Below are 20,269 nucleotides of genomic sequence, written 5' to 3' on the forward strand. Positions count from 1 at the left end.
CAGCAGGACCGCTACCTCCGCCTTTGTGCAAGGAGGAGCAGGAGGAGCACTGCCAGAGCCCTGCAAAATGACCTCCAGCAGGCCACAAATGTGCATGTGTCTGCTCAAACGGTCAGAAACAGACTCCATGAGGGTGGTATGAGGGCCCAACGTCCACAGGTGGGGGTTGTGCTTACAGCCCAACACCGTGCAGGATGTTTGGCATTTGCCAGAGAACACCAAGATTGGCAAATTCGCCACTGGCGCCCTGTGCTCTTCACAGATGAAAGCAGGTTCACACTGAGCACATGTGACAGACATGACAGAGTTTGGAGATGCCGTGGAGAACGTTCTGCTGCCTGCAACATCCTCCAGCATGACCGGTTTGGCGGTGGGTCAGTCATGTTGTGGGGTGGCATTTCTTTGGGGGGCCGCACAGCCCTCCATGTGCTCGCCAGAGGTAGTCTGACTGCCATTAGGTACCGAGATGAGATCGTCAGACCCCTTGTGAGACCATAAGCTGGTGCGGTTGGCCCTGGGTTCCTCCTAATGCAAGACAATGCTAGACCTCATGTGGCTGGAGTGTGTCAGCAGTTCCTGCAAGAGGAAGGCATTGATGCTATGGACTGGCCCGCCCGTTCCCCAGACCTGAATCCAATTGAGCACATCTGGGACATCATGTCTCGCTCCAACCACCAACGCCACGTTGCACCACAGACTGTCCAGGAGTTGGCGGATGCTTTAGTCCAGGTCTGGGAGGAGATCCCTCAGGAGACCATCCGCCACCTCATCAGGAGCATGCCCAGGCGTTGTAGGGAGGTCATACAGGCACGTGGAGGCCACACACACTACTGAGCCTCATTATGACTTGTTTTAAGGACATTACATCAAAGTTGGATCAGCCTGTAGTGTGGTTTTCCACTTTAATTTTGAGTGTGACTCCAAATCCAGACCTCCATGGGTTGATAAATTGGATTTCCATTGATTATTTTTGTGTGATTTTGTTGTCAGCACATTTGACTATGTAAAGAAAAAAGTATTTAATAAGATTATTTCATTCATTCAGATCTAGGATGTGTTATTTTAGTGTTCCCTTTATTTTTTTGAGCAGTGTATATAGGCTGACATATCTGACATATATACGCTGACATAACTGACATTCATAGGCTGATCTGACTGACATATATAGGCTGACATAACTGACATATATAGTCTGACATAACTGACATTCATAGGCTGATCTGATTGACATATATAGGCTGATATAACTGACATATATAGGCTGACATAACTGACATATATAGGCTGACATAACTGACATATATAGGCTGACATAACTGAGATATATAGGCTGATATGATTGACATTCATAGGCTGATATAACTGAAATATATAGGCTGACATAACTGACATTCATAGGCTGATCTGATTGACATATATAGGCTGATATGACTGACATATATAGGCTGACATAACTGACATATATAGGCTGACATAACTGAGATATATAGGCTGATATGACTGACATATATATAGGCTGACATAACTGACATATATAGGCTGATATAACTGACATATATAGGCTGACATAACTGACTTATAGGCTGACATAACTGCAATTATAGGCTGGTCTGACTGACATATACAGGCTGACATAACTGACATATATAGGCTGATCTGACTGACATATATAGGCTGAAATGACTGGCATATATAGGCTGACATAACTGACATATATAGGCTGACATAACTGACATATATAGGCTGACATAACTGACCTAAATCAGGAGGTTTGCGTATCCCTGTGCCCAAGAACACAAAGGCAACCTGCCTAAATGACTGCAGACCGTAGCCATGAAGTGCTTTGAAAGGCTGGTAATGGCTCACATCAACACCATTATCCCAGAAACCCTAGACCCACTCCAATTTGCATACCGCCCAAACAAATCCACAGATGATGCAATCTCTATTCTACTCCACACTGCCCTTTCTCACCTGTACAAAAGGAACATTTATGTGAGAATGCTATTCATTGACTACAGCTCAGCGTTCAACACCATAGTGACCTCTAATCTCATCACTAAGCTAAGGATCCTGGGACTAAACATCTCCCTCTGCAACTGGATCCTGGACTTCTTGATGGGCCGTCCCCAGGTGGTGAGGGTAGGTAGCAACACATCTGCCAAGCTGATCATCAACACTGGAGCTCCCCAGGAGTGCGTGCTCAGTCCCCTCCTCTACTCCCTGTTCACACACGACTGCATGGCCAGGCACGACTCCAACACCATCATTAAGTTTGCAGACGACACAACAGTGGTAGGCCTGATCACTGACAATGATGAGACAGCCTATAGGGAGGAGGTCAGAGACCTGGCCGGGTGGTGCCAGAATAATAACCTATCCCTCAATGTAACCAAGACTAAGGAGATGATTGTGGACTACAGGAAAAGGAGGACCGAGCACGCCCCCATTCTCATCGACGGGGCTGTAGTGGAGCAGGTTGAGAGCTTCAAGTTCCTTGGTGTCCACATCAACAACAAACTAGAATGGTCCAAACACACCAAGACAGTCGTGAAGAGGGTACGACAAAGCCTGTTCCCCCTCAGGAAACTAAAAAGATGTGGCATGGGTCCTGAGATCCTCAAAAGGTTCTACAGCTGCAACATCGAGAGCATCCTGACTGGTTGCATCACTGCCTGGTACAGCAATTGCTCGGCCTCCGACCGCAAGGCACTATAGAGGGTAGTGCATACGGCCCAGTACATCACTGGGGCTAAGCTGCCTGCCATCCAGGACCTCTACACCAGGCGGTGTCAGAGGAAGGCCCTAAAAATTGTCAAAGACCCAAGCCACCCCAGTCATAGACTGTTCTCTCTACTACCGCATGGCAAGCGGTCCCAGAGTGCCAAGTCTAGGACAAAAGGCTTCTCAACAGTTTTTACCCCCAAGCCATAAGACTCCTGAACAGGTAATCAAATGGCTACCCGGACTATTTGCATTGTGTGCCCTCCCCCTGCTACTCTCTGTTTATCATAATTAATTAATTACTTAAAAATCATACAATGTGATTTTCTGGATTTTTCTTTAGATTCCGTCTCTCACAGTTGAAGTGTACCTATGATAAAAATTACAGACCTCTACATGCTTTGTAAGTAGGAAAACCTGCAAAATCGGCAGTGTATCAAATACTTGTTCTCCCCACTGTATATACTACCTCAATCAGCCTGACTAACCGGTGTCTGTATGTAGCCTCGCTACTTCTATAGCCTCGCTACTGTTATTTTTTCACTGTCTTTTTACTGTTGTTTTATTTCTTTACCTACCTATTGTTCACCTAATACCTTTTTTCCACTATTGGTTAGAGCCTGTAAGTAAGCATTTCACTGTAAGGTCTACACCTGTTGTATTCGGCGCACGTGACAAATAAACTTTGATTTGATTTGCTGATCTTAACCATGGGTAGTAGGAAGTTACACCATCATTTTTAGTCACAATAAATGTGATGTCACCACACTCCACACCCATCCACCTCTACTCTCCTCCCTTCTTCTCTCCCTGTTCTCCTCCCTCCTTCTCTCCCTGTTCTCCTCCCTCCTCTCCCTGTTCTCCTCCCTCCTCTCCCTGTTCTCCTCCCTCCTTCTCTCCCTGTCCTCCCCCCTCCTTCTCTCCCTGTCCTCCCCCCTCCTTCTCTCCCTGTCCTCCCCCCTCCTTCGTCCTCCTCCCTCCTTCGTCTGCCCAGTTGGCTCTCAGATCCAGAGTCCAGCCAAGTCCCACCACGTTGTCTTCACCACTTGCTCCTCAGCTATTAGTCTTCTTCAACATATTCAACCTCAAGCTAACCTGTAAAGAGGTAGAGAAAGTACTGATTGGATATCAAAGTAGTCATGACAGTATTTAGTCATTGGAAATGTATTATATAGGTAATATTGACTTACCTAAAGTGAGAGAAAAAAAACATTTTCTTTGTTGAAGAACACATTTTACATCAATTATTTTGTATGAAAAAGTAGGATCTGATTGTCTTGGTGTAACGTTGAAAAATGTTACAACTATATTTCGATGTTTAACTCCTTAGATGCAGACCAATAGGACATGACCTATGGTTCACTGTGTTCTCAAACACCATATTATGTTGAGTAATAGAAACATCTGGTAACTTAGCCTCGTACTGTTATTCAGAGATTACCACCTGAACTCTAAACTATTCCATGCTGGCATCATCAGTTCAATAAAATAATCCCCAAAAATCTGAATCCATAATATGGTTTGGGATTATGTTCACCTCATTCCTGATAGAAAGTTTCCCTTTGACTACAAAATATTTCAAAGCAGGCATAGGTAAGGTGATGGTATAACAGCTGCGGGAAATTCAATTACCTTTTGTAGCAGTAGCAGAAAGGCATACTGAAAATAAATCATGTTTTTTTTCACCAAATCATTTATTTTCAGAAATTGAATTGGAACAAAGGAATAAAGTAGTAAACAGTACTACAGGTTGTTTTGATTAAACTCATTAACATCTGTCACAACAGTCCCAGAGAGATGGAACTACCTCTTAGATACCATAACAATTCATTAACATCTGTCACAACAGTCCTACAGAGAGATGGAACTACCTCTTAGATACCATAACAATTCATTAACATCTGTCACAACAGTCCTACAGAGAGATGGAACTACCTCTTAGATACCATAACAATTCATTAACATCTGTCACAACAGTCCTACAGAGAGATGGAACTACCTCTTAGATAACATAACAATTCATTAACATCTGTCACAACAGTCCTACAGAGAGATGGAACTACCTCTTAGATTAATTGAGCCAGAGACGAAAACAAACAAAGGAACAAACGAGTCGTATCTGGATAACTTAGTAACCAAAGGCAGAAGGTTGTTCAAGCGCTCTCAAACATCTTCCTGTCTGGAACATCTACTCCTTATTAGTCTCAAACATCTTCTTTCTGTCTGATTTGTCTTCAATGTTCTTACGCCAGTCACCCACAGATTCTTTGTCCTGAGTGGGAAGAGAAGCAGATCAAATATATTAGTGTACATTTTGTTGTGTTGGATCCATGTATGTTTGTTTCTATGTGCATTTGAGTAATACAACAAATAATCCCAAATAAAAAAACAACGACTCAGAATCATCCATGGAGTGCTGAGTTGAAATACAGTATATACACTATAGCAGTAGTTTCACCACTTGCTAATGTATCAGATTACACTCACATTATTTGTAATATAACATTTGGTATCAGCATTGGGATCCTCTTGAACTCTCATACTATGAACTCTACTGATATTAAGTTATAGTATTGGGAAGCAACCCTACCTCCTCCTTGACCTCCTTCTTGACCTGCTTCAGGTTGGACCTCAGATCCATGGACACCTTGTGTTTGGAGCCCAGCAGAGCCTGGAGCATAGCTTCAGCAGACATACGCACTTTCTTCAGGACGGGCTTCTTGAACTTTCCCTTCAGGTCCTGTACTTTTATCTGCAGATCCTCAATCTGAACCAAGAGAGAGAGAGAGAGAGAGAGAGAGAGAGAGAGAGACCGAGAGAGAGAGAGAGAGACAGAGAGAGAGACAGAGAGAGAGACAGAGAGAGAGAGAGAGAGAGAGAGAGAGAGACAGAGAGAGACAGAGAGAGAGAGAGAGAGAGAGAGAGAGAGAGAGACAGAGAGAGACAGAGAGAGAGAGAGAGAGAGAGAGAGAGAGACAGAGAGAGAGAGAGACCGAGAGAAAGACAGAGACAGAGAGAGAGAGAGAGAGAGAGAGAGAGAGAGAGAGAGAGAGAGAGAGAGAGAGAGAGAGAGAGAGAGAGAGAGAGAGACAGAGAGAGAGAGAGACAGAGAGAGAGAGAGAGAGAGAGAGAGAGAGAGAGAGAGAGACAGAGAGAGACAGAGAGAGAGAGAGAGAGAGAGAGAGAGAGAGAGAGACAGAGAGAGAGAGAGAGAGAGAGAGAGAGAGAGAGAGAGAGAGAGAGAGACCGAGAGACCGAGAGAAAGAGAGAGAAAGAGACAGAGAGACCGAGAGAGAGAGAGACAGTGAGATAGAGAGACAGAGAGAGAAAGAGAGACTATACACACTACATTCACACCACATGACACATGACAACCCCAACTCTTTATCATTACAGATCAGATATAACTCCACCTCTTTATCATTACAGTATAACAGATATAACTCCACCTCTTTATCATTACAGATCAGATATAACCCCACCTCTGTATCATTACAGTATAACAGATATAACTCCACCTCTTTATCATTACAGATCAGATATAACCCCACCTCTTTATCATTACAGTATAACAGATATAACCCCACCTCTTTATCATTATAGTATAACAGATATAACCCCACCTCTTTATCATTACAGATCAGATATAACCCCACCTCTTTATCATTACAGATCAGATATAACTCCACCTCTTTATCATTACAGTATAACAGATATAACCCCACCTCTTTATCATTACAGTATAACAGATATAACCCCACCTCTTTATCATTACAGATCAGATAAAACCCCACCTCTTTATCATTACAGTATAACAGATATAACCCCACCTCTTTATCATTACAGATCAGATATAACCCCACCTCTTTATCATTACAGTATAACAGATATAACCCCACCTCTTTATCATTACAGTATAACAGATATAACCCCACCTCTTTATCATTACAGTATATCAGATATAACTCCACCTCTTTATCATTACAGATCAGATATAACCCCACCTCTTTATCATTACAGTATAACAGATATAACTCCACCTCTTTATCATTACAGATCAGATATAACCCCACCTCTTTATCATTACAGTATAACAGATATAACCCCACCTCTTTATCATTACAGTATAACAGATATAACCCCACCTCTTTATCATTACAGAGATATAACCCCACCTAGATATAACCCCACCTCTTCATCATTACAGTATAACAGATATAACCCCACCTCTTTATCATTACAGATCAGATATAACCCCACCTCTTTATCATTACAGTATAACAGATATAACTCCACCTCTTTATCATTACAGATCAGATATAACCCCACCTCTTTATCATTACAGATCAGATATAACCCCACCTCTTTATCATTACAGTATAACAGATATAACCCCACCTCTTTATCATTACAGTATACAGATATAACCCCACCTCTTTATCATTACAGATCAGATATAACCCCACCTCTTTATCTTTAAAGTATAACAGATATAACCCCACCTCTTTATCATTACAGATCAGACATAACCCCACCTCTTTATCATTACAGATCAGATATAACCCCACCTCTTTATCATTACAGATCAGATATAACCCCACCTCTTTATCATTACAGTATAACAGATATAACTCCACCTCTTTATCATTACAGATCAGATATAACCCCACATCTTTATCATTACAGATCAGATATAACCCCACCTCTTTATCATTACAGTATAACAGATATAACCCCACCACTTTATCATTACAAATCATATATAACCCCACCTCTTTATCATTACAGTATAACAGATATAACTCCACCTCTTTATCATTACAGATCAGATATAACCCCACCTCTTTATCATTACAGATACAGATATAACTCCACCTCTTTATCATTACAGATCAGATATAACCCCACCTCTTTATCATTACAGTATAACAGATATAACCCCACCTCTTTATCATTACAGTATACAGATATAACCCCACCTCTTTATCATTACAGATCAGATATAACCCCACCTCTTTATCATTACAGTATAACAGATATAACCCCACCTCTTTATCATTACAGTATAATCATATATAACCCCACCTCTTTATCATTACAGATCAGATATAACCCCACCTCTTTATCATTACAGTATAACAAATATAACCCCACCTCTTTATCATTACAGATCAGATATAACCCCACCTCTTTATCATTACAGATCAGATATAACCGCACCTCTTTATCATTACAGTATAACAGATAAAACCCCACCTCTTTATCATTACAGTATAACAGATATAACCGCACCTCTTTATCATTACAGATAACAGATAAAACCCCACCTCTTTATCATTACAGTATAACAGATATAACCCCACCTCTTTATCATTACAGTATAACAGATATAACCCCACCTCTTTATCATTACAGTATAACAAATATAACCCCACCTCTTTATCATTACAGATTCAGATATAACCCCACCTCTTTATCATTACAGATCAGATATAACCCCACCTCTTTATCATTACAGTATAACAGATATAACCCCACCTCTTTATCATTACAGTATATCAGATATAACCCCACCTCTTTATCATTACAGTATAACAGATATAACCCCACCTCTTTATCATTACAGTATAACAGATATAACTCCACCTCTTTATCATTACAGTATAACAGATATAACCCCACCTCTTTATCATTACAGTATAACAGATATAACCCCACCTCTTTATCATTACAATATAACAGATATAACCCCACCTCTTTATCATTACAGATCAGATATAACCCCACCTCTTTATCATTACAGATCTTATATAACCCCACCTCTTTATCATTACAGATCAGATATAACCCCACCTCTTTATCATTACAGTATAACAGATATAACTCCACCTCTTTATCATTACAGATCAGATATAACCCCACCTCTTTATCATTACAGTATAACAGATATAACTCCACCTCTTTCTCATTACAGATCAGATATAACCCCACCTCTTTATCATTACAGTATAACAGATATAACCCCACCTCTTTATCATTACAGTATAACAGATATAACCCCACTTCTTTATCATTACAGATCAGATATAACCCCACCTCTTTATCATTACAGTATAACAGATATAACTCCACCTCTTTATCATTACAGATCAGATATAACCCCACCTCTTTATCATTACAGTATAACAGATATAACCCCACCTCTTTATCATTACAGTATAACAGATATAACCCCACTTGTTTATCATTACAGATCAGATATAACCCCACCTCTTTATCATTACAGTATAACAGATATAACTCCACCTCTTTATCATTACAGTATAACAGATATAACCCCACCTCTTTATCATTACAGTATAACAGATATAACCCCACCTCTTTATCATTACAGATCATATATAACCCCACCTCTTTATCATTACAGATCAGATATAACCCCACCTCTTTATCATTACAGATCAGATATAACCCCACCTCTTTATCATTACAGTATAACAGGTATAACCCCACCTCTTTATCATTACAGATCAGATATAACCCCACCTCTTTATCATTACAGTATAACAGATATAACCCCACCTCTTTATCATTACAGATCAGATATAACCCCACCTCTTTATCATTACAGTATAACAGATATAACCCCACCTCTTTGTCATTACAGTATATCAGATATAACCCCACCTCTTTATCATTACAGATCAGATATAACCCCACCTCTTTATCATTACAGTATAACAGATATAACCCCACCTCTTTATCATTACAGATCAGATATAACCCCACCTCTTTATCATTACAGTATAACAGATATAACCCCACCTCTTTATCATTACAGTATAACAGATATAACCCCACCTCTTTATCATTACAGTATAACAGATATAACCCCACCTCTTTATCATTACAATATAACAGATATAACCCCACCTCTTTATCATTACAGATCAGATATAACCCCACCTCTTTATCATTACAGATCTTATATAACCCCACCTCTTTATCATTACAGATCAGATATAACCCCACCTCTTTATCATTACAGTATAACAGATATAACTCCACCTCTTTAACATTACAGATCAGATATAACCCCACCTCTTTATCATTACAGTATAACAGATATAACTCCACCTCTTTCTCATTACAGATCAGATATAACCCCACCTCTTTATCATTACAGTATAACAGATATAACCCCACCTCTTTATCATTACAGTATAACAGATATAACCCCACTTCTTTATCATTACAGATCAGATATAACCCCACCTCTTTATCATTACAGTATAACAGATATAACTCCACCTCTTTATCATTACAGATCAGATATAACCCCACCTCTTTATCATTACAGTATAACAGATATAACCCCACCTCTTTATCATTACAGTATAACAGATATAACCCCACTTGTTTATCATTACAGATCAGATATAACCCCACCTCTTTATCATTACAGTATAACAGATATAACTCCACCTCTTTATCATTACAGTATAACAGATATAACCCCACCTCTTTATCATTACAGTATAACAGATATAACCCCACCTCTTTATCATTACAGATCATATATAACCCCACCTCTTTATCATTACAGATCAGATATAACCCCACCTCTTTATCATTACAGTATAACAGATATAACCCCACCTCTTTATCATTACAGTATAACAGATATAACCCCACCTCTTTATCATTACAGATCAGATATAACCCCACCTCTTTATCATTACAGTATAACAGATATAACCCCACCTCTTTGTCATTACAGTATATCAGATATAACCCCACCTCTTTATCATTACAGTATAACAGATATAACCCCACCTCTTTATCATTACAGTATAACAGATATAACCCCACCTCTTTATCATTACAGTATAACAGATATAACCCCACCTCTTTATCATTACAATATAACAGATATAACCCCACCTCTTTATCATTACAGATCAGATATAACCCCACCTCTTTATCATTACAGATCTTATATAACCCCACCTCTTTATCATTACAGATCAGATATAACCCCACCTCTTTATCATTACAGTATAACAGATATAACTCCACCTCTTTATCATTACAGATCAGATATAACCCCACCTCTTTATCATTACAGTATAACAGATATAACTCCACCTCTTTCTCATTACAGATCAGATATAACCCCACCTCTTTATCATTACAGTATAACAGATATAACCCCACCTCTTTATCATTACAGTATAACAGATATAACCCCACTTCTTTATCATTACAGATCAGATATAACCCCACCTCTTTATCATTACAGTATAACAGATATAACTCCACCTCTTTATCATTACAGATCAGATATAACCCCACCTCTTTATCATTACAGTATAACAGATATAACTCCACCTCTTTCTCATTACAGATCAGATATAACCCCACCTCTTTATCATTACAGTATAACAGATATAACCCCACCTCTTTATCATTACAGATCAGATATAACCCCACCTCTTTATCATTACAGATCAGATATAACCCCACCTCTTTATCAATACAGATCAGATATAACCCCACCTCTTTATCATTACAGTATAACATATATAACCCCACCTCTTTATCATTACAGTATAACAGATATAACCCCACCTCTTTATCATTACAGATCAGATATAACCCCACCTCTTTATCATTGCAGTATAACAGATATAACCCCACCTCTTTATCATTACAGTATAACAGATATAACCCCACCTCTTTATCATTACAGTATAACAGATATAAGCCCACCTCTTTATCATTACAGATCAGATATAACCCCACCTCTTTATCATTACAGATCAGATATAACCCCACCTCTTTATCATTACAGTATAACAGATATAACCCCACCTCTTTATCATTACAGATCAGATATAACCCCACCTCTTTATCATTACAGATCAGATATAACCCCACCTCTTTATCATTACAGTATAACAGATATAACTCCACCTCTTTATCATTACAGTATAACAGATATAACCCCACCTCTTTATCATTACAGATCAGATATAACCCCACCTCTTTATCATTACAGTATAACAGATATAACCCCACCTCTTTATCATTACAGATCAGATATAACCCCACCTCTTTATCATTACAGATCAGATATAACCCCACCTCTTTATCATTACAGTATAACAGATATAACCCCACCTCTTTATAATTACAGTATAACAGATATAACCTCACCTCTTTATCATTACAGTATAACAGATATAACCCCACCTCTTTATCATTACAGTATAACAGATATAACCCCACCTCTTTATCATTACAGATCAGATATAACCCCACCTCTTTATCATTACAGATCAGATATAACCCCACCTCTTTATCATTACAGATCAGATATAACCCCACCTCTTTATCATTACAGTATAACAGATATAACTCCACCTCTTTATCATTACAGATCAGATATAACCCCACCTCTTTATCATTACAGTATAACAGATATAACCCCACCTCTTTATCATTACAGTATAACAGATATAACCCCACTTGTTTATCATTACAGATCAGATATAACCCCACCTCTTTATCATTACAGTATAACAGATATAACTCCACCTCTTTATCATTACAGTATAACAGATATAACCCCACCTCTTTATCATTACAGTATAACAGATATAACCCCACCTCTTTATCATTACAGATCAGATATAACCCCACCTCTTTATCATTACAGTATAACAGATATAACCCCACCTCTTTATAATTACAGTATAACAGATATAACCTCACCTCTTTATCATTACAGTATAACAGATATAACCCCACCTCTTTATCATTACAGATCAGATATAACCCCACCTCTTTATCATTACAGATCAGATATAACCCCACCTCTTTATCATTATAGTATAACAGATATAACTCCACCTCTTTATCATTACAGATCAGATATAACCCCACCTCTTTATCATTACAGTATAACAGATATAACCCCACCTCTTTATCATTACAGTATAACAGATATAACCCCACTTGTTTATCATTACAGATCAGATATAACCCCACCTCTTTATCATTACAGTATAACAGATATAACTCCACCTCTTTATCATTACAGTATAACAGATATAACCCCACCTCTTTATCATTACAGTATAACAGATATAACCCCACCTCTTTATCATTACAGATCATATATAACCCCACCTCTTTATCATTACAGATCAGATATAACCCCACCTCTTTATCATTACAGTATAAGAGATATAACCCCACCTCTTTATCATTACAGTATAACAGATATAACCCCACCTCTTTATCATTACAGTATAACAGATATAACCCCACCTCTTTATCATTACAGATCAGATATAACCCCACCTCTTTATCATTACAGTATAACAGATATAACCCCACCTCTTTGTCATTACAGTATATCAGATATAACCCCACCTCTTTATCATTACAGTATAACAGATATAACCCCACCTCTTTATCATTACAGTATAACAGATATAACCCCACCTCTTTATCATTACAGTATAACAGATATAACCCCACCTCTTTATCATTACAGATCAGATATAACCCCACCTCTTTATCATTACAGATCAGATATAACCCCACCTCTTTATCATTACTGATCAGATATAACCCCACCTCTTTATCATTACAGTATAACAGATATAACTCCACCTCTTTATCATTACAGATCAGATATAACGCCACCTCTTTATCATTACAATATAACAGATATAACCCCACCTCTTTATCATTACAGATCAGATATAACCCCACCTCTTTATCATTACAGATCTTATATAACCCCACCTCTTTATCATTACAGATCAGATATAACCCCACCTCTTTATCATTACAGATCTTATATAACCCCACCTCTTTATCATTACAGTATAACAGATATAACTCCACCTCTTTATCATTACAGATCAGATATAACCCCACCTCTTTATCATTACAATATAACAGATATAACCCCACCTCTTTATCATTACAGATCAGATATAACCCCACCTCTTTATCATTACAGATCTTATATAACCCCACCTCTTTATCATTACTGATCAGATATAACCCCACCTCTTTATCATTACAGTATAACAGATATAACTCCACCTCTTTATCATTACAGATCAGATATAACCCCACCTCTTTATCATTACAGTATAACAGATATAACTCCACCTCTTTCTCATTACAGATCAGATATAACCCCACCTCTTTATCATTACAGTATAACAGATATAACCCCACCTCTTTATCATTACAGTATAACAGATATAACCCCACCTCTTTATCATTACAGTATAACAGATATAACCCCACCTCTTTATCATTACAGATCAGATATAACCCCACCTCTTTATCATTACAGATCAGATATAACCCCACCTCTTTATCAATACAGATCAGATATAACCCCACCTCTTTATCATTACAGTATAACATATATAACCCCACCTCTTTATCATTACAGTATAACAGATATAACCCCACCTCTTTATCATTACAGATCAGATATAACCCCACCTCTTTATCATTACAGTATAACAGATATAACTCCACCTCTTTCTCATTACAGATCAGATATAACCCCACCTCTTTATCATTACAGTATAACAGATATAACCCCACCTCTTTATCATTACAGTATAACAGATATAACCCCACTTCTTTATCATTACAGATCAGATATAACCCCACCTCTTTATCAATACAGATCAGATATAACCCCACCTCTTTATCATTACAGTATAACATATATAACCCCACCTCTTTATCATTACAGTATAACAGATATAACCCCACCTCTTTATCATTACAGATCAGATATAACCCCACCTCTTTATCATTGCAGTATAACAGATATAACCCCACCTCTTTATCATTACAGTATAACAGATATAACCCCACCTCTTTATCATTACAGTATAACAGATATAACCCCACCTCTTTATCATTAAATATCAGATATAACCCCACCTCTTTATCATTACAGATCAGATATAACCCCACCTCTTTATCATTACAGTATAACAGATATAACCCCACCTCTTTATCATTACAGTATAACAGATATAAGCCCACCTCTTTATCATTACAGATCAGATATAACCCCACCTCTTTATCATTACAGATCAGATATAACCCCACCTCTTCATCATTACAGTATAACAGATATAACCCCACCTCTTTATCATTACAGATCAGATATAACCCCACCTCTTTATCATTACAGATCAGATATAACCCCACCTCTTTATCATTACAGTATAACAGATATAACTCCACCTCTTTATCATTACAGTATAACAGATATAACCCCACCTCTTTATCATTACAGATCAGATATAACCCCACCTCTTTATCATTACAGTATAACAGATATAACCCCACCTCTTTATCATTACAGATCAGATATAACCCCACCTCTTTATCATTACAGATCAGATATAACCCCACCTCTTTATAAATACAGTATAACAGATATAACCTCACCTCTTTATCATTACAGTATAACAGATATAACCCCACCTCTTTATCATTACAGTATAACAGATATAACCCCACCTCTTTATCATTACAGATCAGATATAACCCCACCTCTTTGTCATTACAGATCAGATATAACCCCACCTCTTTATCATTACAGATCAGATATAACCCCACCTCTTTATCATTACAGTATAACAGATATAACTCCACCTCTTTATCATTACAGATCAGATATAACCCCACCTCTTTATCATTACAGTATAACAGATATAACCCCACCTCTTTATCATTACAGTATAACAGATATAACCCCACTTGTTTATCATTACAGATCAGATATAACCCCACCTCTTTATCATTACAGTATAACAGATATAACTCCACCTCTTTATCATTACAGTATAACAGATATAACCCCACCTCTTTATCATTACAGTATAACAGATATAACCCCACCTCTTTATCATTACAGATCATATATAACCCCACCTCTTTATCATTACAGATCAGATATAACCCCACCTCTTTATAAATACAGTATAACAGATATAACCCCACCTCTTTATCATTACAGATCAGATATAACCCCACCTCTTTATCATTACAGTATAACAGATATAACCCCACCTCTTTGTCATTACAGTATATCAGATATAACCCCACCTCTTTATCATTACAGTATAACAGATATAACCCCACCTCTTTATCATTACAGTATAACAGATATAACCCCACCTCTTTATCATTACAGTATAACAGATATAACCCCACCTCTTTATCATTACAGATCAGATATAACCCCACCTCTTTATCATTACAGATCAGATATAACCCCACCTCTTTATCATTACAGATCAGATATAACCCCACCTCTTTATCATTACAGTATAACAGATATAACTCCACCTCTTTATCATTACAGATCAGATATAACGCCACCTCTTTATCATTACAATATAACAGATATAACCCCACCTCTTTATCATTACAGATCAGATATAACCCCACCTCTTTATCATTACAGATCTTATATAACCCCACCTCTTTATCATTACAGATCAGATATAACCCCACCTCTTTATCATTACAGATCTTATATAACCCCACCTCTTTATCATTACAGTATAACAGATATAACTCCACCTCTTTATCATTACAGATCAGATATAACCCCACCTCTTTATCATTACAATATAACAGATATAACCCCACCTCTTTATCATTACAGATCAGATATAACCCCACCTCTTTATCATTACAGATCTTATATAACCCCACCTCTTTATCATTACTGATCAGATATAACCCCACCTCTTTATCATTACAGTATAACAGATATAACTCCACCTCTTTATCATTACAGATCAGATATAACCCCACCTCTTTATCATTACAGTATAACAGATATAACTCCACCTCTTTCTCATTACAGATCAGATATAACCCCACCTCTTTATCATTACAGTATAACAGATATAACCCCACCTCTTTATCATTACAGTATAACAGATATAACCCCACCTCTTTATCATTACAGTATAACAGATATAACCCCACCTCTTTATCATTACAGATCAGATATAACCCCACCTCTTTATCATTACAGATCAGATATAACCCCACCTCTTTATCAATACAGATCAGATATAACCCCACCTCTTTATCATTACAGTATAACATATATAACCCCACCTCTTTATCATTACAGTATAACAGATATAACCCCACCTCTTTATCATTACAGATCAGATATAACCCCACCTCTTTATCATTACAGTATAACAGATATAACTCCACCTCTTTCTCATTACAGATCAGATATAACCCCACCTCTTTATCATTACAGTATAACAGATATAACCCCACCTCTTTATCATTACAGTATAACAGATATAACCCCACTTCTTTATCATTACAGATCAGATATAACCCCACCTCTTTATCATTACAGTATAACAGATATAACCCCACCTCTTTATCATTACAGTATAACAGATATAACCCCACCTCTTTATCATTACAGATCAGATATAACCCCACCTCTTTATCATTACAGATCAGATATAACCCCACCTCTTTATCAATACAGATCAGATATAACCCCACCTCTTTATCATTACAGTATAACATATATAACCCCACCTCTTTATCATTACAGTATAACAGATATAACCCCACCTCTTTATCATTACAGATCAGATATAACCCCACCTCTTTATCATTGCAGTATAACAGATATAACCCCACCTCTTTATCATTAAATATCAGATATAACCCCACCTCTTTATCATTACAGATCAGATATAACCCCACCTCTTTATCATTACAGTATAACAGATATAACCCCACCTCTTTATCATTACAGTATAACAGATATAAGCCCACCTCTTTATCATTACAGATCAGATATAACCCCACCTCTTTATCATTACAGATCAGATATAACCCCACCTCTTCATCATTACAGTATAACAGATATAACCCCACCTCTTTATCATTACAGATCAGATATAACCCCACCTCTTTATCATTACAGATCAGATATAACCCCACCTCTTTATCATTACAGTATAACAGATATAACTCCACCTCTTTATCATTACAGTATAACAGATATAACCCCACCTCTTTATCATTACAGATCAGATATAACCCCACCTCTTTATCATTACAGTATAACAGATATAACCCCACCTCTTTATCATTACAGATCAGATATAACCCCACCTCTTTATCATTACAGATCAGATATAACCCCACCTCTTTATAAATACAGTATAACAGATATAACCTCACCTCTTTATCATTACAGTATAACAGATATAACCCCACCTCTTTATCATTACAGTATAACAGATATAACCCCACCTCTTTATCATTACAGATCAGATATAACCCCACCTCTTTGTCATTACAGATCAGATATAACCCCACCTCTTTATCATTACAGATCAGATATAACCCCACCTCTTTATCATTACAGTATAACAGATATAACTCCACCTCTTTATCATTACAGATCAGATATAACCCCACCTCTTTATCATTACAGTATAACAGATATAACCCCACCTCTTTATCATTACAGTATAACAGATATAACCCCACTTGTTTATCATTACAGATCAGATATAACCCCACCTCTTTATCATTACAGTATAACAGATATAACTCCACCTCTTTATCATTACAGTATAACAGATATAACCCCACCTCTTTATCATTACAGTATAACAGATATAACCCCACCTCTTTATCATTACAGATCATATATAACCCCACCTCTTTATCATTACAGATCAGATATAACCCCACCTCTTTATCATTTCAGTATAACAGATATAACTCCACCTCTTTATCATTACAGTATAACAGATATAACCCCACCTCTTTATCATTACAGATCAGATATAACCCCACCTCTTTATCATTACAGTATAACAGATATAACCCCACCTCTTTATCATTACAGATCAGATATAACCCCACCTCTTTATCATTACAGATCAGATATAACCCCACCTCTTTATCATTACAGTATAACAGATATAACCCCACCTCTTTATCATTACAGTATAACAGATATAACCCCACCTCTTTATCATTACAGTATAACAGATATAACCCCACCTCTTTATCATTACAGATCAGATATAACCCCACCTCTTTATCATTACAGATCAGATATAACCCCACCTCTTTATCATTACAGTATAACAGATATAACTCCACCTCTTTATCATTACAGATCAGATATAACCCCACCTCTTTATCATTACAGTATAACAGATATAACCCCACCTCTTTATCATTACAGTATAACAGATATAACCCCACTTGTTTATCATTACAGATCAGATATAACCCCACCTCTTTATCATTACAGTATAACAGATATAACTCCACCTCTTTATCATTACAGTATAACAGATATAACCCCACCTCTTTATCATTACAGTATAACAGATATAACCCCACCTCTTTATCATTACAGATCATATATAACCCCACCTCTTTATCATTACAGATCAGATATAACCCCACCTCTTTATCATTACAGTATAACAGATATAACCCCACCTCTTTATCATTACAGTATAACAGATATAACCTCACCTCTTTATCATTACAGTATAACAGATATAACCCCACCTCTTTATCATTACAGTATAACAGATATAACCCCACCTCTTTATCATTACAGATCAGATATAACCCCACCTCTTTATCATTACAGATCATATATAACCCCACCTCTTTATCATTACAGATCAGATATAACCCCACCTCTTTATCATTACAGTATAACAGATATAACCCCACCTCTTTATAATTACAGTATAACAGATATAACCTCACCTCTTTATCATTACAGTATAACAGATATAACCCCACCTCTTTATCATTACAGATCAGATATAACCCCACCTCTTTATCATTACAGATCAGATATAACCCCACCTCTTTATCATTATAGTATAACAGATATAACTCCACCTCTTTATCATTACAGATCAGATATAACCCCACCTCTTTATCATTACAGTATAACAGATATAACCCCACCTCTTTATCATTACAGTATAACAGATATAACCCCACTTGTTTATCATTACAGATCAGATATAACCCCACCTCTTTATCATTACAGTATAACAGATATAACTCCACCTCTTTATCATTACAGTATAACAGATATAACCCCACCTCTTTATCATTACAGTATAACAGATATAACCCCACCTCTTTATCATTACAGATCATATATAACCCCACCTCTTTATCATTACAGATCAGATATAACCCCACCTCTTTATCATTACAGTATAAGAGATATAACCCCACCTCTTTATCATTACAGTATAACAGATATAACCCCACCTCTTTATCATTACAGTATAACAGATATAACCCCACCTCTTTATCATTACAGATCAGATATAACCCCACCTCTTTATCATTACAGTATAACAGATATAACCCCACCTCTTTGTCATTACAGTATATCAGATATAACCCCACCTCTTTATCATTACAGTAT

General features: G+C 37.1%; 1 protein-coding gene across 2 annotated transcripts in view; it reads right to left on the reverse strand.

Annotated features, from left to right (window-relative positions):
- Positions 1-4,394: 4,394 nt before the first annotated feature.
- LOC106587951 (troponin I, fast skeletal muscle) overlaps positions 4,395-20,269 on the reverse strand; it is an 81,686-nt gene continuing 65,811 nt past the window's right edge. For both annotated transcript variants that reach the window (XM_045708964.1, XM_045708965.1), the window contains exons 6-7: positions 5,315-5,491; positions 4,395-4,996 (exon numbers count right to left, since the gene is read on the reverse strand). In XM_045708964.1, coding sequence (XP_045564920.1) covers positions 4,913-4,996; positions 5,315-5,491 — 261 coding nt within the window. In that variant the 3' untranslated portion in view covers positions 4,395-4,912. The remainder of the gene's footprint in view (positions 4,997-5,314; positions 5,492-20,269) is intronic.

The sequence above is a fragment of the Salmo salar genome, chromosome ssa26 (genome assembly GCF_905237065.1).
Source record: "Salmo salar chromosome ssa26, Ssal_v3.1, whole genome shotgun sequence".
Classification (NCBI taxonomy): Eukaryota; Metazoa; Chordata; class Actinopteri; order Salmoniformes; family Salmonidae; genus Salmo; species Salmo salar.